The 27,861-nt window shown below is 36.0% G+C and overlaps 1 protein-coding gene across 1 annotated transcript in view; it reads left to right on the forward strand.

Annotated features, from left to right (window-relative positions):
- Positions 1-27,148, forward strand: part of LOC149781579 (cell surface hyaluronidase-like) — a 65,916-nt gene extending 38,768 nt beyond the window's left edge. Inside the window, exons 19-25 of the mRNA XM_089935619.1 lie at positions 2,392-2,598; positions 3,117-3,316; positions 9,277-9,450; positions 19,165-19,327; positions 22,076-22,129; positions 22,543-22,645; positions 23,071-27,148. Of these exons, the coding sequence (XP_089791745.1) occupies positions 2,392-2,598; positions 3,117-3,316; positions 9,277-9,450; positions 19,165-19,327; positions 22,076-22,129; positions 22,543-22,645; positions 23,071-23,255 (1,086 nt within the window). The 3' untranslated portion in view covers positions 23,256-27,148. The remainder of the gene's footprint in view (positions 1-2,391; positions 2,599-3,116; positions 3,317-9,276; positions 9,451-19,164; positions 19,328-22,075; positions 22,130-22,542; positions 22,646-23,070) is intronic.
- Positions 27,149-27,861: the final 713 nt, after the last annotated feature.

The raw sequence follows: 27,861 nt of genomic DNA on the forward strand, positions 1-27,861 counted from the left end.
CACATTGAAGGCTATCAACATGAATATGTTGTCAATATTGAAGGCTTTCAAAATATATAAATTATCACATCAAAGGCTATCAACATGAATATTTTGTCACACTGAAGGCTATCAAAATATATAAATTGTCGCATTGAAGGCTATCAGCATGAATACATTGTCACATTGAAGGCTATCAACATGAATACGTTGTCACACTGAAGGCTATCAAAATATATAAATTGTCACATCGAAGGTTATCAACATGAATACGTTGTCACATTGAAGGCTATCAAAATATATAAATTGTCACATGGAAGGCTATCAACATGAATAGGTTGTCACATTGAAGGCTATCAAAATATAAAAATTGTCACATCGAAGGCTATCAACATGAATATGTTGTCACATTGAAGGCTATCAAAATATATAAATTGTCACATCAAAGGCTATCAACATGAATATGTTGTCACACTGAAGGCTATCAAAATATATAAATTGTCACATCAAAGGCTATCAACATGAAGATGTTGTCACATTGAAGGCTATCAAAATATAAAAATTGTCACATCAAAGGCTATCAACATGAATATGTTGTCACACTGAAGGCTATCAAAATATATAAATTGTCAAATCAAAGGCTATCAACATGAATATGTTGTCACATTGAAGGCTATTAAAATATATAAATTGTCACATCAAAGGCTATCAACATGAATATTTTGTCACACTGAAGGCTATCAAAATATATAAATTGTCACATCAAAGGCTATCAACATGAATATGTTATCACACTGAAGGCTATCAAAATATATAAATTGTCACATCAAAGGTTATCAAAAGGAATACATTGTCACATTGAAGGCTATCAAAATATATAAATTGTCACATTGAAGGCTATCAACATGAATATCTTGTCACATTGAAGGCTATCAAATATATATAAACTGTCACATTGAAGGCTATCAATTGTTACACTGAAGTCTTTTAAAATGTATACATAGTCACACTGAAGGCTATCAGTTGTTACATTGAAGTCTATTAAAATGTGTACATTGTCACACTGAAGGCTATCAATTGTTAAGTCTATTAAATGTATACATTGTCACAATGAAGGCTATCAATTGTTACATTGAAGGCTATCAAAATATATAAACTGTCACATTGAAGGCTATCAATTGTTACATTGAAGTTTATTAAAATGTGTTCATTGTCACAATGAAGGCTATCAATTGTTAAGTCTATTAAATGTATACATTGTCACAATGAAGGCTATCAATTGTTACATTGAAGTCTATTAAAATGTGTTCATTGTCACACTGAAGGCTATAAAAATATATAAATTGTCAAATAATTGTCTTAGTCACTAAAATCTAACTTTCTAGAAATTTTAGTCAGCAAAATCAATAGTAATCAATAGGAATGAATAGTAAACTGTCAGAAATGATATAAATATTTGGAACAAAGTTTCACAAGTCACTTGCTGAAATAGGAAATCATATGATGAAGACAGATTTTACAATGGAACTGGGTCAATTTACATTTGTATTTGGGGGCCATTTACATTTGGATTGGACCCCATTTACACATGACTTGAGGCCCATTTATATTGGAATTGAGATTCATTTTCATATGACTTTGGTTTCATTTACTCTGGGATTGGCAGCCAGTATAAATGGTGGAGGAAGAACCAGGGGAAACCCTGGAAAGAACCACCAACCCATAAGATGCTCAACTGGCAAGCTTTCTCACATAACCACGTTAGCCAAATCTGAGACATGAACCCACACAGACAATGGTGAGTGCTTTAGGCCACTTGGGGCCCCCGTTTATAATGAAGATGACTCAGACTCATCCCTTGCTAAATTACTTTTGTATTTTGACATTTTAACATAACAAAAATGAACCAAACTTGTAGACTAATGCAACTACTGATTTGATTGTGTTTTGCATTTAGTATTTGGATTTAAAATCTGACTTCAAAGAAGTTTTGCTACAAACTCATCAAAAACTTATTAACAGTGTTCAAAGTACTTGACACAGCATTGTCCTGTTGGTAGCTAATCTCAGCCATTTAAGGAATCTGTGAAATTTTGGTTGTCTGTGTCTGACTGCCTTAGTATAAAGTGCCTCAAGGATAGATTTTCATGTGATCTAAGCAGGAGACCGTACTGTTTATGCATTATACAGGCTTCAGACTGGTAGAGAAATGTCAGGTATTTTAAGATTATTACAAAATATGGTGTGGAGTCATAAAAAATTATTTTTGCATTAGTAGTTGTGTTATGGCAGGAATTATTCTTTTATTCATACCTATAGAAAAATATACACAAAAAGAAGAAAAATTCTCCCACTAGCTACATGAGAAAAATTTAAATGGTTCCTTATACTTTATATCTTTCTCTGTTTCAGGAATCTACAGGCAACTGGGTTCTTAGTGGAGATCCTGGATTTGGAATGGAAAATGATGACAAGACTGCAACTTTCCAAGATGCTGATGGGTCTGTTACTGGTGTTCCCAATAACCAGATCATCAAGCCATATGATTTTTACATTACAGATAAATGCAAGAAGAGAGTAAACTGGGCAATGGCAATTTGTCCACATGATTATGGAAAGGTATTGAAAGAACGTCTTTTAATGACATAGCGATTAGTATATAAATAATTTATCATGTCAACAGAACATAATGTTTCCAGTCTGTTCTTCTATAAATAGAAACATTTTACAATTCAGTAGATCACAACTATGCAGGAAAAGATTTTTTTAATGAACCATTTTAAAATTATTGGTAATGGACAGGGTAAGTACTACAACACAGTGATGATCAGACTTGTTGGAAAAGGTTTGATTATACAACAATATACAGCATCTTCAATTTATTTTGTCTATTACAAAATGTTGGATCAATTTTCTTTTTGTAATGCATGTTGTGTTTATTTAAAGTATGCTTCACTAAAATTTCTTAACACTAGTGAATAAATTGAAAGGTCAGTTTGAGATCTTCACCTTTATATCATCCAAAATCAATATGCTAGAAATCTCGAGATTTCTGTGTGTAAAATTGCAAATGTTGAAAATGTCTAATGATCCCATCAGGCCGATCCTATGTCTATGAACTCTTTTTGTGATTTCAGATCCGTCCAACCATACCAGATAGTCTTGTGGGTATAACAAATCCCATCATGACAAGAAATGATAATGGAGCTGAGGAACAGCTAAATGGAATTAATTCAACTGATTTTGTGGTAATCTTGGGTGGATTAAAGAGATATGTGCTTCACTGGAGTAGCAAGATCCCAAATCCTCTTGAAATATACAGCGATGGAATTGAAAAGTATGACACATATATGCACATATCAATATATGGTGCAAAGCTAGTTTTTGTAAAGCAAATTATCTGCCCCTTAGGCAGCAGTTAGCATTATCCTCTTGATACCATGACTGGCATAAAATCCTGTGAAATCGTCTGAGTTACCAGTTCTACTCGTAAAGAGTACCACACTCTTTGCAAACAGAGAGGCCTAGCACAATCCATTCAAACAATTTTGAAAGTTTTCTTCCTTAAAACAAATTGAGGGACTTTCTCCTTCGAAGGGAAGTACACACTGTATACTCCATCTATAATTTTCCAACTTTTCTATTCTTTCTATCATCTACGACATATTGTCCAACTTACTATCTTCACACAGTTTATATGCCCTTGGTATATACCTGTACAGGTTAATTGCGTTGGCGTACTCTCACATTGCTATAACCATGTTAATAAGTGCAGGTTGGGTGTGTGATATAGAAAACTTAATTAATATTGCTGCGTAATTTCCACCATGGCCAGTTACATACATGTACATTTTCTATATATTATCTTTTCTAAGCATCAAAGGTATATCCATGATGTTTTACTGATTTTATCTGTATTGAACATTAGGCATTTCCTACGGGCACCATCGTCTCAATAGATATGGTAGCATCAAATTTTAAGTATCATTAATGACACGTCATTGCTTTTTTATGTGCAGATATGATGTGCAATAGAAAACTCATTTATATTACTGTATAGTTTCTGCAGTCACGGTCAGATACATGCATGTATGTTTTCTATATATGGTTTTTTCATAGCGACTACTTCATAGTTACCATATGCGATGCTTCATTGTATAGGCAATCAAAACTTGACCTTAATGCTGGTAACTTGTTACTAGAACTGGTTAATTAGCACCCACTTTGAGCAAATTAAAAGCAACTCTCATTTTTCCTACCTAAACAAATTTGTAAAGCCCACATGTGTTACACTTCACATGTATATATTGTCTGCTCTATTGTCCTCAAGTCTTTGCCACTGAAGGAAGCCTCTTAGCGATAGCTTGGAAGTAATGTGATCTAACTCAGAATGTGAGCAGCCATTCTCGACATTCTCCTCCAAGGTAACACATTAGACACTGGCATCACAACAGTAATCCAAAAATGAAAAATACTGGCTATTAGATTAGTTAGATCTTTCTATGATGTGTGAAGAATCAACTAGCTTCAACTTGACTTAGTATTGAGTTTTGTACCCACTCCCATCAAAATTTGGTTCTCCTCATTCATCAACAACATCTGCCTGTTCCACAGTTCCAGCTTCAAGTGATTGTTGGCTAAGACAGATTTGTAACCTTTAACTGCTTCCACAATCTGACAGAGTAACTTACACTTTGTGTTGGCTACATCATCACTTGCAAGTCCCAAGTATATAAAAAAAACTTTTTCTCACAGATGCCTTTCTCAAGTTGTATAAGTGATTCTACAATCATCACACACCAATTCTCTGTATGGATAACAAACAATTGATTCGTAACATCGTGACCGTGGAACCATCATTGGATCTAGTTCCTTCAGCTATCGTTCAAAAAGATCCCATCCCGAATCTCACCGGACATGCGTGGAACCCTGTTTATATAATGGCCCGCTTCTTAAATAGAGGACCAACATACTATGTATGGCCATACAACTTACAACTGGTGGAATGATAAGAAATGACAAGGAATGTTCTCTACCTCCACCTTCCTAAAACGCCATCATAAGGGGAAACTATGCTAGTAACCTGAGTGAACTAATCTTCTTTGTAATGATCAGGTTGATGAAATTTGTATACAAGCTACCAACAGTGCCTTCTTTCCATCCCTCACAGTCTTAGCTACAGTGGAAGGATTTGCAGGAAATCAACAAACACAGAGACAAACCACTGGGAATCTGTCCTACCGAGTTTGCAACAGTTGAAAATTGCATTTCCCCCAAACATAAGTGGAAAAGAGACAAAAGGAATAAGATCATTTGCATCCTTGTTTCTCTCCTTGAGATCGAATGGCGAGGATTTGCCAGGAAGACATGTGGACTCAACAAATGGTTTCCAATGAACTTGGTATCATGTTCAGAGAATATCATCCTTTGTCTCAGAGTTCCTACAGCTCCAAACAAGTCACCCTGTATTTGGTCATCAATCTAAAAGCATTCACAATACTTTTATGTTCTTAGCTTCACAATGGACTGCAACAACGGGTTCCAGATGCAATTTCACTGGGGAGACTATGCGATCAATGTGGACTTGAGAAGTGTGGCTGAATCACTACCCTATGCATATGTCCTCCAGAGCATTCTATGATTGGCCTGCACAAACTACAGGCTACAAAACAATACGGCAGTTTTATCTTGGAGAAGGCATGATATCACTGTTGTCATGGTGACCTTCCTTCTAATTCTCAGTCTCTTTGTCAACAATGACATTTCCAACTTAGCACCATTTTGTGGTTTGTTCATCTTGGTCTAGAACTCAACATTTGAGTAAACACTGGGTATGTTTCTTCCATGAAAAAAAATTGAAGAAGTACAATGGTGGAATCCTTTCCTATATAGTACAATCTATCCCTTCGCATTGGTTTGTTCAATGCTGCAGCGGATGTCTGAGTCCTAGGTCGCCTTCTTCTGCTTACATTACAATGATTATGTGCTCCTAATGGAGCCTGAACATTTGCACAATGGACCAACTTTCATAATCTGCACAATATGAGGTTCCATCTTGAATGTTTAGAAACCACACTGGATTCTTGGATAATATTTACATATCAACATTCTCAAGATGAAAAACGTTCCGAAAGCTTTTCCATAGTGGCTGGAGAACCCACATGGAAATGAAGTTGTCCTTCTGTCCAAGAACTCCACTGTGATAACTAATTAGCGCAAATAGCAAGTATTCGTGTTTTTGATTTTCTAAAGTTGTTTCTTCAGCAACAAATTCACATCCAAGTTCAATAGGCCAGCTAATGTATTGGCATACTTGTCTAGCATGAACATTGAAACTCATGCAAATGTATGGTCTCTTCATCCCTTGGTGCTCGCTGTATAGCTGTCTGATGGAATCGACTTATTTTGGTCCTAGATGACAAGGTGGAATGCCAAAAACATCAACCTTTGTCTCACCGGTCCCATATCCAAAGACCTGGACAGTCGATGTCCTAATGGAATGGTATGGCTCAAATGTATACATTTCCCATCCAACACCTCATGTTCTGAAGGTAATACAGGAAACATAATAGAGTGTCGCCTAATACTGATTATGCCATTCAGGTGGGAATCTTACAGTAAAGACCTAATCTATCTCGGAAAAGAATTGAGATATTCCGTCAAGCAACCAAAAGGGCTGTTGTTTCATCCCAACCCTGAACCTGCACATCTGGATCATTTTAAAATATGCCATCAGGAACAAGCAGTTCTCATGTGACTCAACTTGTTGTGGAGAAATTGTTCAAGCAAAATGGCCCTCCACCATAATGGCTAATGAAGGGAATTAAATATATTATTATATTAGTGCGCACAAAAACACTTTATACTACAACAGGCATCTATACCTCAAAAGCTGACTTCCTGTGGTTCTTTGATGAAAAACAGTTAACATCAATCACAATTAAAACCTACAGTTCCACGATAACTGGTGAATCCCATTATCTTGGAAGACAAGTTATCAGACAAACCAAACACCTGTCTGATCTTCTATCCACTTTGGATTACATGCATCCAAAAAATGTTGCATCCTCGTCCAAGTGGAATTCGACTTCATGGATACTGTAAAAGACACTATTTGAACCATTCTCAAGAGCTTCATTTGTTTACCTCTCATACAAGTCCTTCCTCCTAACTGAATTGGGAAACAGCAGGTAAAATCAGTGAATGCATTTCAGACAGGATGGGTCAGTATCACTTGTGATAGCCCTTATTTTCATTACCAAGAACAGACTACTTTTCATGGGTAATCAGACTTTGGCAGTAAATTCCTGTCAACTTTGGACATTTCATCACAGGACCTAGTGCAAGATCTGAAGTGTTATGTACGGACAGCCGAGCAATTTGCATCAAGGAATATAATGCCTCCTCTTGCCCTCACAGTGGGAAAGGACAATATATCAGCACAGATACTCTCATCCTGCATAAAGTGCATATTCATTCCGCATTCTGCATAACCTCACACCAATAAATTTGCTTCGCATCTAGGTACATGAAGTTAAGGCAGTAACTACAAACACTGCAGCAAAACTTTTGTGTTATTATCCATGCTGTGGAATAACACTTCTCCAGTTTTTTTCTCAGAACTCATTTTATCCTTAAGGACTCAGCTTGATCTGGTGGGACCTATCGCATGGTGCAAAAATGTTACCTTCCAAGTTGTTTAACAGCTTCATAAGAACGAGGCTTGAGAACTTCTATTGAGGTAAGGGATAAAAAAATTCCACATCGAAGCCGCTCCCTGACATATAGAGTCTATTTTCTAGTTGTGTTATCTAGAAGCTGTCTCAAGTACCTTAGTATCTTTTACTAATTCCCATGAAGTATTATAACCTAGTATTGTATTTGAAGAAGCCATTTTCTTTTCTAGTAAGATATGTTTATTGGATAATATTTACCCAATCATAATACAAATACACCCTCCTGGCATCTATGCAGTTACTTCCATGCAGAGTGTGTGCTTCCCGATCCAGTAGTAGCTGAAAAATCACGGGATTTAGTGCCAGTTCTGGTATTAAGGGCAAGTCACTCTAACTGCCACTTTGGTGGCAGTAAACCCTTTGCTTTTCAGCTAAAAAGTCTTAATCTGGAATAACTGGATTTGCAAGGTAGTAGTAATTACTCCAAGGTATGATGATCAGGTAAGTATTACAAAAGAAATCTATTTTACTAGAAAATAAATTTGTTTCTATACTACTTGTGAGGAAAACATCATGAACATGTAATCTGAAAGTCTGACAAAAATAATGATTTGATTTAGTATTTCTATATCAATGTGAATACTGCAGCTAGAGTAATATTTCTGATTAAACGTGTCACAAAATAAAACATGTGCATGCATATTGAGAAATATGATGTAGTCGTTTTGTTATTAGTAATGTTATGTATATTTACTTCATATTATGTGTTTGATATTTGAGGGGATAGTTTTGGCCTACCTGACCATTTTCATGTTATGCTTTCCTGATTTTTGTCATTATTCTAAATGGTAAAAAAGATGTTTATTCAAATTTAAGTTTAAGGCCTCAACTTGATTATGAAGTTAATGTAATTTTTCATTTGAAATGATTCCCCTTCTCGGTATTCAATTGTCTTTGGTCTCATTAAGTTAAAATATATATATATATATATATATATATATATATATATATATATATATATATATATATATATATATATATATATATATATATGAACAAAAGAGTTTATACCTGTTTAAGTTCAGTCTGTGGAATAATTTACTGTCATATTCATATAAATTTTGAGATAATTTATTTCTATTTTTGGGAATTACAAAGTGCCTAGACTTTATGGACTAAAACACTATTTGTGGAATTATTGTGAATGTAATCAAATTCTGGTTTATATCTTTGTGATTCATCAAGACTATTGGTACATTAGCACATTCAATATTAGAATTCATTCAAAACATTTTATTCTTTTAAACTTGTGATTGAATATTTGTGATTATTTGGGATTCTCAACACTGTAAGCTCCTCATAAATGTTCTCCTTGTAACTTAGGGCAAAAAATTATTTGTTAGTTTTACTAAACAGCGTGGATTTTGGGTCTTTTTGTTTATGACCATAAAGTGGTAATAGTAATCAAACATAAAAACCAAAAACAAAACATTTGTAACGATTATCGGGAACTCCTTTTCTACACTGATATCATGCAAGCTCTTTATTTAGAAATTTTAGTGGGAAAGATCATTTTAATTAAAGTCGGTGTCATAATTTGGATTGTTGGCTTTCATTTCAGAGATAAATGGGTGGTATTTGGAGTGTGTCTTCCTCAAGGAATGAAATTCAACCTTTATTCTCACACTCCCTTTCTGGCCACGAACTTGAGTAGTTGGATTGCAGCCAGCAGTATTACTGATTTAGAAAACGCAACTTCTGATGGAAAGAAATATTACTTTGATGCCACGAAAAGGTATGTTATAAATATTTTGCCCTGCATGCAATAATTAAAACACTTTACAAAGAGAAGAATTCGGTCTGGCTTCAAAATAGATAATACATGTGCATTGATATAATAATGAAATACATTTGTTTTGTGTTGATTATAGTCATTATTTATTATTTTATAAAGATTATAACATTATGAATCTTCTTCACAGTTTGAAGTTACTTAGTGTTGAACACTGATATGTGCTAGCCTGATAGTAATCACCCCTTAGGGGCTATCCATTTAGTACATACACATTGAGGGGGAGGAGGGTAACCCAAAAGCATATGCTTTCATGGGGGGGGGGCTGTTAATAATGTATATATACTATGCATATCGCATAGGGAATGGGGTGGGTGAGGTGAAACCTTGATAATAATTTGTCTAATATGTAACCAGTTCAACTGGTTCAATAAGCGTTTGAATTTTAGTGGATGACAAACTGTTTAAAGTTACGCAGCTTTTTTCTTTGATGCAGCCAGACATTCAATGTCGGTGGAATATCTGTTTTATTAAACATGGTAATATTGTTAATCCTTTAAGGTTTCTGTATGGATTAACGATAGGCCATTCTATAGAATTCGGGGTGGGGTGTGTGCCAAGCATACATACGCAGGTGGGTTTTTAAAAAAAAAACTATGCATGTGTACAGGGAGGGGGAGGTCAAGCTTTGCCAGACTTTTGCGCATATACTAAATGAATGGGCCATTATTTTTGTCTCTGATGATCAATATGTCCATTGTCACATCTTGTAACTAGCATTGCTCTGTAGCCCTTGCACATAATTAGATACAATTTAGCAGGTGAATTGTTTTTTATAACCAATAGGAAATCTCCACAACAAAAGATCCAGGAAACAATCAAAATAATCCAATACAATTTGGTATGTGGACCTACATGTGTGTTTAGTCTTCAATGCTTAGATATGCCATTCACCATTGACTTTATATCTTCACATGGTACGTTGGTTGTAATCAGAATAGGTCTGCAACCCATAAGCATACTTGGAGTTATGACTCCTTAATTGCTGGTCCCTCTGATTCTGATCTCTAATAGATCACTACATCTCTCCCTCGATAACTCATGCACAACGTGGTCCACAAACATAACATATAAGTGAGGCGTGAGTTACTCAGGGACCTTTTGACATCGAGAAAACCATGGGGGGGGGAATGCAGCATTAGGGAACTGGGCTGTTTATTGACTGAATCCTCATTTTACAATCACATCGATAATAATTTTTAATAATGCGCTTTTTCTAATGAAGTTGTTTTTTATTCTGTTTAAATAATATTTATTTTCAAAATGTCCAGCATATGAAAGATCGTTCCAAATGGTTTCAACAACCATCATGTGTACATGAAAAAAACCTGTGTATTATGTCACTCTTTTTGTTTTCTTGATGAGTCTGGTTTGCATATTGGTGTTTAATATTATCCTGCCAAATCAGGAGTCCACGGAGCAGGGAACTAGACTAACTGTTGATAAACCACCAAAGAAGATTCCTTTTTTGCTTGAAAAACATGCGACATTTATTTCGTGAGACAATCGTCTACATTGAAACTCTATTTTTTTTATTGATCAGTTAGTACAATACTGATGTCATGATCTCATTGGAAGTAATAATCAAACTTCTTATCATCCTTGAGGATATCTCTAAATGCCAGTTCAAGAGGTCTCTGAAACACGCTTGCCCACAATGGTCTGTATCTGTGAAATCAAGCTCTTTATTTTATGAAGTATTCTTTTCGCTTTGCTGCCTTGTTATGTTTGATCACAGTTATGAAAGAGTCAGTTAATTTAAGGTAGTTAATGTTACATACACAATAACATTTATAAGTGTTCGATTAATCAAATGAAGTGAGTTCACCCGACACATGACCAGGGCTGCAAGATTTTAAGTTTGTAGGATTTTCATGCCTTTTAACTTTTTTTTTTAATTCCACCTCCTTTATTTGATTCAAAAGACATAATTAACATGATAATATAAAGGAGGCCAGCTTTTAATTCAGTGCAACAATACAAAAAATACTACTGGAAGTCAGTTATCAAAACATGGTCAGCACATAATTGGGTTCTCAGAGAAACACTCGTGGACATAGCTGTTATGGTAGATTGATGCATTTTACGTTTAATTACAAGAGGACACATTGCATTTATGACAATTACACTTAAAATGAACTAAAAGATAGAGCTGGGGCCCCGATTGGCAGATTGGTCTAAAGCGCTCTCCATTACGGATCACTGCCATCTAACATCTGTCTGTTTGGGTTCGAGTCTAGGATTCAGCCAATGTGCCAGTATGTGAGAAAGCTTGCCAGTAGCTTCTCGTGGGTCGGTGGTTCTTTCCGAGGTTTTCCTGGGTTCTTCCTCCACCATTAATACTGGCTGCCATGCATAGCCTATCGTGTGATGAAATATGGCATTAAACCCAACAACAACAAAAACAACAACAAAAGATAGAGCTAGAACATAAATTTCAATTGAAAAAAAAATTATTTAATCTCTATTTATTTATTAAAGTAATGCCTCCACTTGGCATGAGTGACATTTTCATTGATCAAAATTTCCTTATGTATCTTTAATTGCAGTATACTTGGAACATTGTTTGCAATAAAATTATAAAAAATTGTTTGACCTATTGTTCAATTTGATATTTCATAGTGTTGGTTAAAATTTCCAGGTCCTATCTATCGTTTTCGAATATAAAACAAGCTATACATAAAAATTTCCGTTATCCCTGTTTTCAATTTTAAGTGCGATTTTCTTCAAGATCAACAAATAGGGATCAATTTTTTGTTGTATTTTCTGGTTTAAAAAATGAGATCCACACCTGACCCCACGTTATAAGAGGAATAGCAATTTATCAGGGCATGAGTTACCGAGGGAGTGGTGTCCATCAAACTTTTGTTGTTGTTGTTGTTGTGGCGTTTAACACCATATAATATGGCTCAGGACACTTGATCATTAACCATGTGGACTTTTCGTACGGTTTAACCTGGCTGAATAAGACACCAAATAAACTGTTCCCAAGAGCTTAATTAGTTCACCTGTCTCCTCACCACATTGAAAGTTGGCAGGCACAGTTCAGCAATACATTTCTTGTTGGACTCATTTAGTTACAGTTCCAACATGAATGATCACAATCTCTAATGAAGCCCTCACTTGCAAGAGCATCATTGACTTGCCTTTCTTACAAGACATTATTTCTCATTTTCATTAGTTACAACATGTACAATAAGCGACATGTAGATATTATCAGTGGATCCAGTTTAGATGCAGTTCTGACAAGACTGGTCAGTGTCATTCATGATGGTACCCTTTTTCATTGCCAAGAACAGACTCCCTTCCACGGGAAGAATGTTGTAATGAAATCACTGTCTATTCTGGACACTTCAGCTCAAGACCACCTACAGGATCTAATTAGAGCTTTAAAGTGGTATCTCAAAGGACAGAACTGTTGCATCAAGGGAGATCACACTTATTTTTTACCTCTCAAACAGGACCAGGAAATATTACTACAGACCCTTTCATCCCGGAATATGTGGGTTATTTACCGTGAATATCAAGAAATAACTCCAGCTCAAATAAATTTGTTATGCATTATGGTACGCAAGGTTAGAGCACTTGCCACAATCATAGCTTTTGACTGGAACTGTTCTCTGACAGACATTATCCAGGCCATGGGATGGAGATCAGAGTCAACATTATCCAGTTTTTCTGTCGGAGATCTTTCATCCCAAAGGCTCAAGTCGATCTGGTATGACCTATAGTCATGGCGCAACAGGTCATCCTTCTTTGACAGCTTCATAATTGTCCTTTTTTTATGTTGTCCTGATAGATGGAGTCTTCTCCTGTAGGGATATCTAAAAGGTGCCTCACATACATAGGGACACAGATGACATTTCCTGAGTAAGGGGATTTATCTCTGTACACTTTTTATATATTTCCCTAAGATATTATAATTGGAAAACGTATTTAAAAAAGGAACTTAATTTGTCTAGTAAAATGTTTCTTCGACAATTATCACCCAGTCAAAATACATATATGCCCTCCCAGCCGTTTCATCCATAGAGAACATGCCTGACACTCCAGAGAACATGCCTGACACTCCAAGGGGAGATCACTCTGACAACCAGCACCTAGGGGGGCAGGGTCCAGTTTTTATGTACAAATTTAATGCCGCAATCAGCGACCTAGAATAAAAAAATCATAAAAAATCAAATACATAAATGAGGTCAAAAAGGTCCATATTTTTAGATACCTATATTAAAACAAAGCATAAGAATAGTATACACTTGACCAGAGAAGTCAATGGCAGTTCATAGCAGAAGAGGTTTATGCACCCCAACCCCTATTTTATACCTGCATTTTTCACATCCAAATGCCATTTTTGACAGCATGTAGTGCTCACAGTGCAAATGCAAGCCCTTTCCCTGGATGAAAAGTTTGAAAAACATTGTCTACTAAATAGTTTGATGCAATTCAGAATAGTTGTCATCCAAGCCGTTTTTGAGATACTCAGCTTGCCTTGAACCCACGTGTCTACTGCTATGGGAGCCTAGCTCTTCTTCCTAGCCAACTATTGGTATTTCACTATCAACATACTGCAGAGCAACTATGGAAGGTGTACATGCCTGACATCAATTTCAAGAACAACACAAGCCCAAAACACCTAGTTCACAAATATATCCATATCTATAAATAGTAAACAATAATAGCTGAAAAAGTCACACCATAGCCTGAAGTTAAGAAATTTGCCAGGGGCCAATAAACGAAACTGGACCCTGCCACCTAGGTGAGCAGATAATTTTTAGCTTAGTGTAGCTTAAAGTTATATCTGGGAGGGCTGGATTTGCGAGGTCGTAGCAGTTCTCTTACGATATTATGATTGGTTTTTGAAGAAGCTTATTGAAGACCACAGCATATCAGGAACTTTTGTTTGTACCAAATTGATGCATATAAAATAAAATTGACTAATGCACTTGGCACACTATATTCGTGTGCGCATTTATGTTTATATTTGTTACAACTATATACATGTGTGCATCCATCCTTATACCTTTTACAACTATATACATGTGCTCATTTATATTTATACTTGGTACAGCTATGTTCATGTGCGCATTCATCTTTAAATTTGTTACAACTATATTCATGTGCAGTGTTATGTATATCAATATATTTTTAAGTCCTGGTACATGATTTTATTTCATTTACTATTATTTATTATTGTACAGAATATCTTTAGTTAGATTTTGTCTACATGACATGTGTTTGTTAAGAGCGTTAAATTAGATGTTGGCATATGTTAGTCTCGAGAGACAATGGAAGTGCGCCCATGAGAGATGTCCTGGTTGGTGGTTGTGCAGCATCTGCTGTGGCTATTTAGTCCAACATTGGAGTGGCAGTCCTTGCTGCAATTGAATGTTGCATCTGGTCTTTGTTGGAGCTGCTTCTTTTTCCTCCGCGATCGTTTTTCATCAGCTAGCAAGCATAGCTTGTCCTCACTAACTTTCAAACCAGTGATCAGAGCATGTCGCCAGCTTGATCTGTCTAGAGCGAGCTCTTTCCAGGTGTTGACATCGATGTCAAAGGCTTTCATGTCATGCTTGCAGACATCCTTGAAGGGGAGATGTGGCCGTCAGATCGACCTTTTGCCAGAGGCGAGTTTCGAATAAAGAATGTCTTTGGGGATCCGTCCGTTATCCATCCGACGTACATGGCCCACCCATCTGATGTGACGTTGGCAGAGGAGTGTGACCATGCTGGGAATCTTGGCACATTCAGGTACCTCGTTGTTTGTTATGCGATCGCTCCAGGTGATCCCGAGTATGCGTCGGAGGCATCGCATGTGAAAGGCGCTTAGTCTTTTCTCTTGTGAGGCATATAGAGTCCAGGTTTCACTGGCATACAGGAGAGTGCTTAGCACGCAGGCATGGTACACTGTGATCTTGGTGTTCAGGGTCACCATGATGTTGTTCCACATTCTCTGTGACCACCTGGAGAGAGTTGTTGATGCCTTTCCGATCTGCTTGTTGAGCTCAGCATCGAGCAAGAGGTTGTTGGATGTTGGTGATGGTAGATCCGAGGTACATGAACTCATGTGTGCAGGTAGATCCCTTCTGTGGATGTCCCTAAGGCATGCTTGAGCAGGACTGTGAAGAAGATGATGAAAAGCATGGGGGTAAGGACACAGCCCTGTTTCACTCCACTGTGGATGTTAAAGGGGTCGGACGTTGAGCCACCGTACTGCACTGTGCCTTTCATGTCATCGTGGAAGGACTGGATCATGCCTAGCAGCTTTGGAGGGCATCCAGTGTTTGCCATGATTGTGAAGAGTCCGTCTCTGCTGACCAGATCAAATGCCTTGGTGAGGTCTATAAAGGCCAGGAAGAGGATTCTGTGTTGTTCTCTGCATTTTTCCTGCAGTTGCCTGATGGAGAAGATCATGTTGATTGTGGACGTTTCTGCATGGAACCCGCACTGCTACTTTGGATACACTCTGTCAGCAAGCGTCTGCAGTATGTTCACGATGACGAGTGCGAAAACTTTACCCACAATGCTGAGAAGGAATATGCCCATGTGGTTGTTGCAGTCGCTTCTGTCGCCCTTGTTCGTGTATAGGGTTACGATGTTGGCGTCTCTCATGTCCTGAAGCACTGCACCCTCATCCCAGCACTGGCAGAGGAGGTCGTACAGGTGTGTGAGCAGCACGCTACATCTGCATTTGATGACTTCTGCTGGGATGCCATCCTTCATTGGGGCTTGACCTAAGAACAGTTTCTCTAAGGCCTTCCTTAGTTCAGCTACAGTAGGTTTCTCCTCTAGTTCGGCCATGAGAGGGGGGTTTTAATGGCGTTGAGGGCATCATTGGTGACATGGTTCTCTCTGGAGTACAGTTCAAAGTAGTATTCCACCCATCGCTCCATCTGCTTGCCCTTGTTGTGGATGGTATCGCCTGTGGCAGACTTCAGTGGTGCTGTCACTTTCTTCGTGGGACCCATTGCTTTCTGTATGCCATTGTACATGCCTCTAATGTTTCCGATATCTGCTGCTGACTGGATGCTCTGACAGAGCTGAAGCCAGTATTCAATAGCACGCTGCTGTGCTAATCTCTGCACTTTGCTTCTGGTAGACCTATATGCCTGTAGTGTCTTCTGGCAGGGGGATCACTTGTATTGCAGGTGGGGGATTGCTTGTATTGCAGGTGAGTACTGCGGTGCTCTTCTATGGCTGGCATGAGTGTGGCAGAGTTAGCCTCAAACCAGTCATTGTTCTTTGATTGCTTCTCACCAAAGATCCATGTGGCTGTGCTGTACACAGTCTCTCTGATGTGATCCCAACTTTCTTTGGCACTTCTGTTGGGAGGTTCTGAATCAAACGTCTTGGAAAGAGTATAGGTGAATTCCTCAGCCTTGTCTGGATATGACGTTTTGCTCACATCTATGCGTGGTTTACCCTCTTGCCTAGAGCTGTGGATCTTCTCCAGCTGAAGCTTCATTTTGCAGCACACTAGCAAGTGGTCGGTGTCACAGTCAGCACTGTGGAAGGTACGGGTAAGAAGCACACCCTTCATGGCTGACCGTCTTGTAAAGATCAAGTCCAGCTGGTGCCAGTGTTTAGATCGGGGATGCTTCCAAGACACTTTATGCTGTGGCTTTGTCAGAAAGAATGAATTGGTGATGCTGAGGTCATGGTACGAGCACATCTCTAGAAGGCGCTGCCCATTCTCATTCATCTTCCCAATGCCAAACTTGCCAAGACTGGAGGGCCAAGAGTCATGGTCGGCACCATCCCTAGCATTGAAGTCGCCCAGCAAAATCAAATTCTCTTCCTTGGGAATTTTGTTGATGAGCGAGTTTAACTCATCATAAAACTCATCCTTGGTGTCTGCTGAGGCGCTTAGTGTGGGAGTGGAAACGATAGCAGTCTTCCATTTCCTTGTTGGCAGGGTTCTATCATCCCCAGCAGTGTTCCTGACAGCGAATCTGACACCAAACTCTCTGGCTTTGCTGGTGCTCTTTCTTTGCCAGAAGAATGTGTAGTTCTTTTCTCCGGAATCTGGTAGTCGTGTTTCCTGTAGTGATGCGATGTCGACCTGGAGTCTTGCAAGTTTGTAGTTGATGACTGAAATCTTTCGAACATCGCTGATTTCCTGTAGATCATCTGAAAGCCCAGCAAGCATGGTCTGGACATTCCAGGTACCTAGCTTGAGAATTGGAGGTTTCCTTGTTGGTTTTCTTTTGTTATTTCTTGGTGCAGTAGTTGCAGTCCACTTGTCAGGTACTCACGTACCTTAAGCCTTATGCACCCAGCAAGGCAGGCGAACTGTGACGAGATGGCACCTTATTAGCTGGCGGCTGCCCAGTTTGAGGCAGGCGGTAGCTGTCCAGTGAAACCTGTTGGTCTCTCCCACTGCCAGAAGCAACCCCTGGCATCTGGCTCTAGGCCAGTCGAGAGGTAACCTATAACCCGTGTTGTGTCGACGCTGTGGAGTGAAACTGGAGTGTTCTCTCCAGGGCGCAAGCCTGGGCAGGGTGATATGGAGAATCAACTGTTACCCATGCAGTTGATCCCCCCTCTCCATGCAGCTGGTGGATCCAAGGGAAAGGACAAGCTGCGTCGCAGGAGTTGCCAAGATGACAATGAAAACAATGCCAAGTCGCCTTAGGGACTTCGTCTCCGGATTTTCTGTTGAGGTTTACTTCCTTAGCCTTTCCCATGAGAGGGTATAGTTGCAAGGCAGCGAAGGTTTGAAATCGGAGTTTACCTTCTCCTAGATGGGCGACCACCCAAGGTTAATGAGCCCCATCTGCCCGAAGCATCTGGTTTTAAGGCACTAGAAACTCGCCTGTCATCCAATCTCCAGTCAGTTTAAACAGGTTCTGCCACTTGTGAAGGCCTGGAGCCGGATTTGGTTGTTAGAGGCTCTATCAGACACAAGCCATTGGGAGATTTCCAAGGAAAGTGGGCAATTATCTCCCACATCCTCCCCCAGTGATGACAACCCTTGGAACCCAATTAAGTTACATAGGATGTATAAATAGATGCTAGTACATATGTGTTGACAATTAATAATAATAATCTTAATCAGACTTATTGGAACCTTTGGATTAATTTCTCACTGACTGATGGGGTTTGGATGTTCCTAGACAAATTCAGTAACTTCCCATTGGTTGGCAATTTCGAGGCTAAATGAGTAGCAAGATCTATCATGTGAGGTATATGGTGAAATATAGTCACAAAAGAAGGTGAATAAAATGTATTAGAACTGAGAAATCAGATTTCATTCCTATTTTGGAGTCTTCATTGTTTCTTGTGTTCCTGTTTTAAGTCTACAGACATGTTTTAGACATTATTCAAGAGGAAAAATGTTTGGAAATAGAAAGTGCTCATTATTTGGACTATAATATTATTCTGAAACTGTTATGAATTATTTTAAGGATGGACAATGCCTTCTTAAAAACATCATGATTCTTGGCACCAGAAAATTTCTGGTTTTGAAATTTATATGGAACTTTTCATTCTTTGTGACTTTCATACAACTTTATCAGGATAATTTTGGATTCACTTGATAATACTGTAAGTTTTTCTCACATTTTCATTTATAACTTTAATAATTAAATTATTTACTTTATGACCATAGAGTCATAACAGTGGATTCATCTTGATAATTACTATCCATTCTATTTCTAGTGTTCTCTACTTCAAATTCATCAATCAATATAATCGTCAACCAGGAGAAACCAGATCCTGTCCAAGCAACCTTTGTCCTATGGTAAAGATTACTTTGAATGGAACCAATAATGCCTACCCAGATGCTGATTGCAGGGTCCGCCTGAACATTAGTAAAACTGTGGTAAGATATCTACCAAGTAACCTTGTAAAGAAATAATTTTTCATTTATATGCTGACCCTTTCATTTAACTGAATTTTAAATGTGCAGTACAAGTCGTTAGTGTATATTTTTCCACCTGAAGCAGTGAAAGTGATAACATAAAATGTTACCTGTTCAATATTTCTCCTAAGCCTAAGTGAATCCTGTGTGCTTGTGTGTGCACATAGATTTTTTTCAGTAGGATGTAGTCCATTCACAGCAGCAATTTTAAGCTTCTTCTCAAACCCTGCTGTCCAGGATTCAAATGAATGTGAGAAGACGCATCAAGGCATGTGACTCTTTTAAATTTGTTCCAATGATACCAAACTGCCACCAAATATGGCCACCATTAGAGTAATTAGATAAATCATTTGACTATATAAACACTGCTCAAGACCGCTCTGGTGGTCTAGTGGTTAGGGCATCTGTCTTGGATGTGGGAGGTCGCAGGTTTGAACCCCAGCTAAGTCATACCATTAAGACTTATAAAAATATGGTACTAACAGTTTCCTCGCTAGGTGCTCAGCATTAAGAGGTTAGTGTTAGGACTGGTCGGCCTAAGGCATCAGGATATTGTGACTAGGTGGGACATCATGCTGCTGCACATCTGCAGCATGATGCCCCAGTGCTGGACAGCACTGCTGCACTGCAGACATGGTAGTGATATGACTGAAAATTTTTAAAGCTACATTAAAAATTCAAATCACACACACACACATACACATAAACATTGCTTGAAAGAATTGAACACATCAGAGGCAAAGCATTGATTTTCTGGCATGAAGTCATTTCAAATTTGTTCCTATACTACAAGTCTGCCTTCAAATGTGCTAACTGTTACAAAGAATATAATTTTTTTTTTAAAACATCTCAGAAACCATCTGCAGAATTTAACAAAATTTAATTGAAAACAATGCCAGTTTGTTGTAATATATTGAAACCATTACTAAAAGTTGACAGGGGAAAAAAAGGAAGAATCCCATTTGAAGAAATTGGTCTACAAACCATAAACAGGATTTGAACAGATTTGACAAAAAAGATTTAAGCATGAAGGTCATCAAATTTGCTACAGCCAATCCACAATCAAATATGGGCACTGATGCTATAAAAATAAGAAATTTTACATGTCATCTTTCACAAACTGCTCAACATACTCTCACAATTTGGTGAAAATCAGTTACTTTAATGATGTGAAAGTATTTATACTTTAAGGCTGGGGCCTTAAAGTATTCCAAAAATTATGAATTAAAGCCAAGACTCTGGGCATAAAGGAAAATGTTGGCTGTATGAATGACTTCACATATTTATGTTGAGAAAGTGATTCTATCTGTATGGCACAGGAAAGAAGATTAATCACACAATATTGAGAGCAAACTGTATGCTCCAAGCCTTTCCTTCCCTTGTACAGTTTCAATAGGTGTGTGAATTGCATTCATAAAGTTGTGTACATTTACCATACAGGTGACCAATGTCGGACCCACATGAAACTCTCTACTTAATGATTCATTACATATTTTGTGTTCACAAAAATCAGTTCAACCTGAGGAACTCAACATCTCAGGAAACAATAGCATTTAGCCTCACTTATACAATTTGTATGCAGATACATGTATTTTCTTTTGTTATCCTCCTTAATTATTACTTATGAGATGTTGTGTTTATTTGTTTATAAAGGACTTACTGTACTCTCAAACCTTCAACAAATAATTTTAATTTGTTTCCCTAGGTTACAAGTTGATAAATGTAAAAAGAATTTGCAGTATTGGGAATTAAATTCCAAATAATTCTTGAATTTCTAACACAAGTTCTCATGATTAAAGTTCTGAATAAACTATTAATGGTATTCCAAACTAAATCCAGTGCTAGAAGTGTTGATGTGCTTGTGATGACCTTGTTGTAGTTATGTACCAACAGTCTTTTGTTGAATCAGAATAACACAATCCAAGAATAAAGCCTTAATTTAATTTCAAGATAAGTCCAAGTCTCTATTTCCAAGAATATTATTTTTTTTATCACTTTGTAATTCCTGAGAAGAATAACTTGAATTAAAAATTTGAATAAATAAATTCCAGCCCAGGTGACATACTGGACACAACAATAATACAACTGTTTCAGCTCAGATCTTACAGCATGAAAAACTAATTTGTAGATAAATAAAATTATATAGTCCTCTACTTGACCTTAGATCATAATTATCATTCTCTAAATATATATTACCAAATATAAAATTTAATTCTGTAAGGTTCTTAATGTTTATAAGATAAAATCTTAGTTGTAATTAGAAGTGCTGTTACAAAGATAATAATATAAAATGTGGTAAACAATAAGTAGACCCAGCATTACATGGAGAATTTCCAATGCTCTGCATGGACTCAGATTATGATAAAGATATTGTTTACAAAAGCAAAAGCAATGATTCAGGTTAAGTTGAAAATGAAGTTGATTTTGGAGAAGGTCAAGTCCAAAATACAATTATCATTAGCATATAATGAATATATATATATATATATATATATATATATATATATATATATATATATATATATATATATATATATATATATATATATATATATATATATATATATATATATATATATGTACTCTTATCTTTCATGCACATCATTTACAGATCTCCATCTCTTTCCCTGCAGAAAGGAAATACTAGTAATTGGTAATTATTCTAAGCTTTACCTACTTTTGACAGAAAATGCAACTTTCTTTTTCTAGGTGACCTTGGCTAATGACCAATCTGTTGTTAGTATATTTCCTGTGGCCCCAGAGGTAAGCTATTGTTTCCTGTATAGGGTGTGCATTGAGAGATGCATAACGAATAAATTAATCAACATAATATATAGTAAAGTATATCAAATTCCTGACAAAGTCACTATACATGAGCTTGTAAATGGAGGAGAATGAAAGCTGAGAAGCATATCTGTTTTTAAATGACTATTATATAGAAGTGTTTCCTCTTCTAATTATATTACAATTTGTTTAAAATCTAGTAGTGCCCATATATAGAATGTTTTTGGGTGTTTCAGCACATGAATAGCATATTATATATTGTATTTCTATTTAAGAACAACTCTTCACTTAATAACTGTAAAATGATGCCAATTAATGACAATTAGTGACTATATATTACTATTTTAATTTATAATGTCATTTTCATTAATGCTTATTAATACATATTTTAGTCAGTTGGTGCCAGGTCAACACGTCCATTTGCAGACAGAGGAACAATAAATGGAGGCTGGAGTGATTTTGGACCCTGGGGTAGCTGTATGACAAATAACGGAAGTAAGTATTGATGCCATAATGAAGATGTTGCATTATCTAGTAAAGCCATCTACATTTGGTTGAAATTCATTTCTGTTTTCTCATAAACCAGAAAAAGAGAAAATTAAGTCACTATTTGTGTCTTACTATTCTCTTTTAAATGTTTTACAGTTTGAAGCTTAGATTTCTTGAATATTTAATCTTTAATATTTAGCAAAATCTCAAGATATAAAACCAAAGTCCCATTAAAATGAATTCACTTTAAAATATCATAAAGATGTTTACTTATAGTCTCATTAAAATGACATTCACTAAAAATGAAATTCACTATCATGTCTAAAGTTGATGAGAAAAATGCTGTCTCTTTATGAAATTCTGCAATAGAGACTTTTGCAAAATATTGATGCTTGATAACAGAGGCTTAGAACTAAACATTCCTTCTGCAGGTGGTATACAGAAGCGGTATCGATACTGTAACAACCCAATACCTCACAATGGGGATTACTGCGTGGGTTCTGCTGAGGAGGAGCAGACTTGTGACGTAGTTAATGGATGTCGAGGTCAAAACCCCACGATTATAACTCTGCTAGTTACCATACTGCTAGTGGGGGCTGTTGTGATAATGCTGTAAAGGAGGCTGCACAGCGTGCTTCGTGTTCCAGTGGCAAATATTGTTTATTTTTCATGACAGCCAGTCTAATATATATATATATATATATATATATATATATATATATATATATATATATATATATATATATATATATATATATATATATATAATTCACTATATGGTGATTCTGATTAAAAACATACTATAGTTGGCTCACTGTAATTATAAAAACTTAAATGTATCAAGGGATATTTTAGCATTAGAAGAATTTGTATCCTCTTTTAAATATGTTGAAATACTCTTGATAATACACATATTCCACTTTTTAAAATCTTTTATTTAAAAACATTTATTTTGGATACCATGGGCATTTCATTCAAACTAATCCGTTTAAAGATTGCACTTTTGTTACAAATTAGTTTTTTTCGTTTGATCATGTAAGAAAGTCATGATTAAAAGCTACCAAAGATGAAAAAGACACAATTCCTGAGGACAGCCTTCCTTAAAGTAGTAACATTAATGAGAGACTTGCATAATTAATGTAATTTATTAATTACTGATAATTTACTTCAGATGACTAATTTAAAGTGACTCTAAGGTAAAAAGCATTGAATATGCTACAGCAACAATAAACCACATGATAATAAATGATAAGCTGTTTTTTTCCAAAATTGTAATTATGCAATGCCAAGGATAATTAGGTTACAAAATAATGTGTCTAATAAATTTAACAAGAAGGTTCACTGTTCTACTGAATGATTGTAAACATAGTGTTGCAACAGGGAATGTGCTGCACACTAATATATGAGACGATGAATAAAATAAAATAGACAAAACTCATTATAGATTTAAAAATGGAAATAACAGTATCATTCAACACTCAAATATTGGTTATGCATTATTGTAATAATATTATTAACAAGCTACTGGCAAGCTTTCTCACATACCCATGTTGGGTGAGGTGAGATGTCAACGATCTGTAGAGGTGAACATGGGTATATGGGTGACACCCAGGGCCCATATACCTTATTGAAATTACATGGGAAGAATGATGATATAATGCTGGGTCAGGTGTGCATCCCATTTTTTAAAGCAGAAAATACCCCAGACATTGATCCCTAAATGTTGAACTTGATGAAAATCATTTTAAAAATTGGTGACAGAAACTGTGATATATTTCTCGTTTTATTGTTGAAAATGGTAGATAGGACCTGGAAATTTTAATCAACATTATGAAAGATCAGCTTTTAATAAGAAGAAATATAAATTGTTACATTTTCTTTCCTAACTACATTCTTAGTACACTGTAAATAACAATATTCAAGGAAATTTTGATATTGAAAATCTCATGTATGCCTTGTGGAGGCAGTTGTTGTTGTAGTTGTTGTAGGGTTTAACACCATTTTTCAGCACACGATAGGCTATACATGCTGGCCAGTATTAATGGTGGAGGAAGAACCCAGGAAAACCCCGGAAAGAACCACCGACCCACGAGAAGCTACTGGCAAGCTTTCTCACATACCCACATTAGCCGAATCCGAGACTCGAACCCACGCAGACAGAGGTGAGATGGCAGTGATCCGTAACGGAGAGCACTTTAGACCACTCAGCCACTCGGGGCCCCTGTGGAGGCAGTACTTTAATAAATAAATACAAATTAAATATTTTTTTTTATCAACTGAAATTTGTGTTCTGGTTCTATCTTTTTCTAAGTTTCTTTTAAGTGTAATTGTCATAAATGCAATGCATCCTCTTGTAACTAAACCTAATATATAAGAGCTATGTCCACGAACGTTTCTCTGATAACCTAATTAAGTGCCAACCGTGATTTGAAATCTGACTAATGGAAGCATTTTGTAGTGTTGCACTGAATTAAAGCCGTCCTCATTTGTATTATCATCTTATTTACATCGTTGAATCAAATAAAGGAGATGGAATTAAAAAGATAAAATACGCTAATCCTACATGCTTAAATCTAGCAGCCTGGGTCGTATATCGGGTAAACTCTTTTTAGTTGACCAACTGAACACTGTTATAAATGTTATTGTGTATGTAATCTAATTAAACTACCTTAAAACTAACCTACTCAGTCATAGCTGGGATCAAAGATAGCAAGGCAACCAAGCAAAATGAATTCCTGTGTAAAATTAAAATGAAAACTTTGTTTCACAGATATAGGCATTGCGGGGAAAGCAAGTTTCAGAGAATTCCTGGATTGGCACTTAGAGATATCCTCAGGGATGATAAGAAGTTTCATTATTACTTGCAATGAAATCACGGCATCAATATTTTACTAATTGAACAATGCAGAAATTGAGTTTCGACATAGATAAATGTTTAACGAAATAAATGTTACATGTTTTTGAAGGGAAAAAAGAATCTTGTTAGGTGGTGTATCAACAGTTAGTCTTGTTCCCTGCTTTGAAGTCTCCGTTTCGCAAAATGCTATCGCATCCCACTGTGGGAACCAGACTAATCAAAAAGCAGTGACGTAATACACAAATGTTTTCACATATAGGTGGTGTTTGTTGAAACCAGTTGGAATAACATTAACAATATTTTGGTTGTTGGACATTTTTTAAAAAAAATGTAATTTATGCAGAATAATGAACAGCTTTATCAGAAAAGCACTTCACTGACAGTTATTCTTGATGCAACTATAAAAAGAGGATTTTTAGTTATTAAACAGCCCAGTTCTCACCCCACCCCCAATTGCAATTCATGGTATTCTTGTGTGCATTGTACCTTGTGTAATACTTGGAACAAAAATTAGAAATTGTGTTTCATAAGTTTTTTACTTTTATTTCGCCTTATTTTTTACAAACTGATTTATCATAAATAATTTTACATCCTGTTCTATCCATAAGTAATAATTATGCAGAAACAGCATAGCTGGCAAAAACATATCATTTCAAATCTTCAGTAGCAGTCTTTTCCTCTTAAATTAACCCCATCTATCTTGAAGGTAACTTGGCCAAAATATTTTCCATATAATGCACACATCATTTTAAATCGTATCAAAATAATATATAGGTACTGTCACTTACATGAAAACATGCTTCACACCAAATTTTAAAACTATAGTTTTATTCTTTTAATCAAACTAAAGGTAAGCAAGGCCAATTAAAATACAAATGTAGTATGGTGTCCTCTGTAACAATAAGTACTTTTGTGTGACTTTTCATCATGCTTGAAACATTTTCAACAAAAAAGTTTTTACAGTCACTTGAGCAAGGAGTCATTAATATTTTGATTCAAGGCAAAGGCCAGTGTTAGAGAAATCCATGCTTTTTTATCACTTTTTGTGATGGAACACTTTTGTTGCTCTTAAAAGTTCATTAGTATTTACCAATCTCAAACCACCATGCTCAATACATTTAAGCATAACTCATATCTAGGTTTTGATTTCATTAGAACTCCAAATGTATTGAAAACATCTTTTCTAGTCTTACAATTCTTTTGATTTAATTACTGTAATCTTATCTAAGAGCGTAAATAACAGGTATGAAAAATACAACTGTAAAATTGTTCATGATCCCAGATTCTCATCTAAATTGCACATTTGTTATCTGACTTTATTAGAGCACCAGTGCAAGGTGCCCTTATTAACTTAATAGTGACTTCTGTTCCCAACATTTGGCAGAAACTTTAAGTTAAAGAGAGTTGAGATGACTATTTAAATACTAGATTATACTTTTATGCTTCTAATTGGTTGCAAATGTCTGTTTGTATATTTGTAATTCAGCAAGTACTTTGTAACTTAATATTTGTATAACGTTTTATATTTTTGTTACTCTTATTGAATATTTTAACCTTCTCTTTCAAGCTGTATTTCTTCCGAAATGTTTTTCTTCCAGATTGAGCATATTTTATTGTATTTCCTCAAAAAATTAATAATAAAGTTTTAAAAACACTTGATATTTTATATTCATTTCAGATTTGCATTAACATCATTACATAAATATTCTTTTTAGGATATGTTTTATTTACTTAATAAATTGTTCAATAAACCATATTGATATAAGCATATCTATAAATACTTATTCAGTTTTCTTGCACCCACTTCATCTCACATTCTTCAAGAACTTCTAAACTAATTACTTAATAATCTGATCTTTACACACAGCTGAATCTACAACAAAACTGAATAAATCAATGAAATCAGACAAAGCTGAATGTGATTATTACTCTGAATTTCTTCTGTACCAAGTTAAACCTCTTTTATGTACTGCGAAAATCTTTTTTTTACAGTGCCAATATGTCGGTAGCTTTGATCAGTGAGGAATGTATGTAAAAAATTATCATTTTTCCCAAAATGGTTGTATTTGTCACGAATGAATAGTGAATATTACTGTTATCTCCACTTAATTTTCATTGTTAGCTTAACTTTTTTTCATGGTTATAAGTTGTACAGAGAATGTTTACAAATATAGCTAATTATGCCCATAATTGTGAGTTGTACAGAGAATATTTACATAGCTAATTCAAGGCTGGTCTTATTTACAGTTAGAGGTCAGGGTTCTCCACTTGAAATCCTCGTAATCTATAATGATATAGGTCAAGTGAAAAATATGTATAAATATGTATGTGGTAAACAAATGATTCATTCCTGTTTTAGTTAAGT

This window comes from Sinohyriopsis cumingii, chromosome 15, assembly GCF_028554795.1.
Source record: "Sinohyriopsis cumingii isolate HCF-2022 chromosome 15, ASM2855479v2, whole genome shotgun sequence".
Classification (NCBI taxonomy): domain Eukaryota; kingdom Metazoa; phylum Mollusca; class Bivalvia; order Unionida; family Unionidae; genus Sinohyriopsis; species Sinohyriopsis cumingii.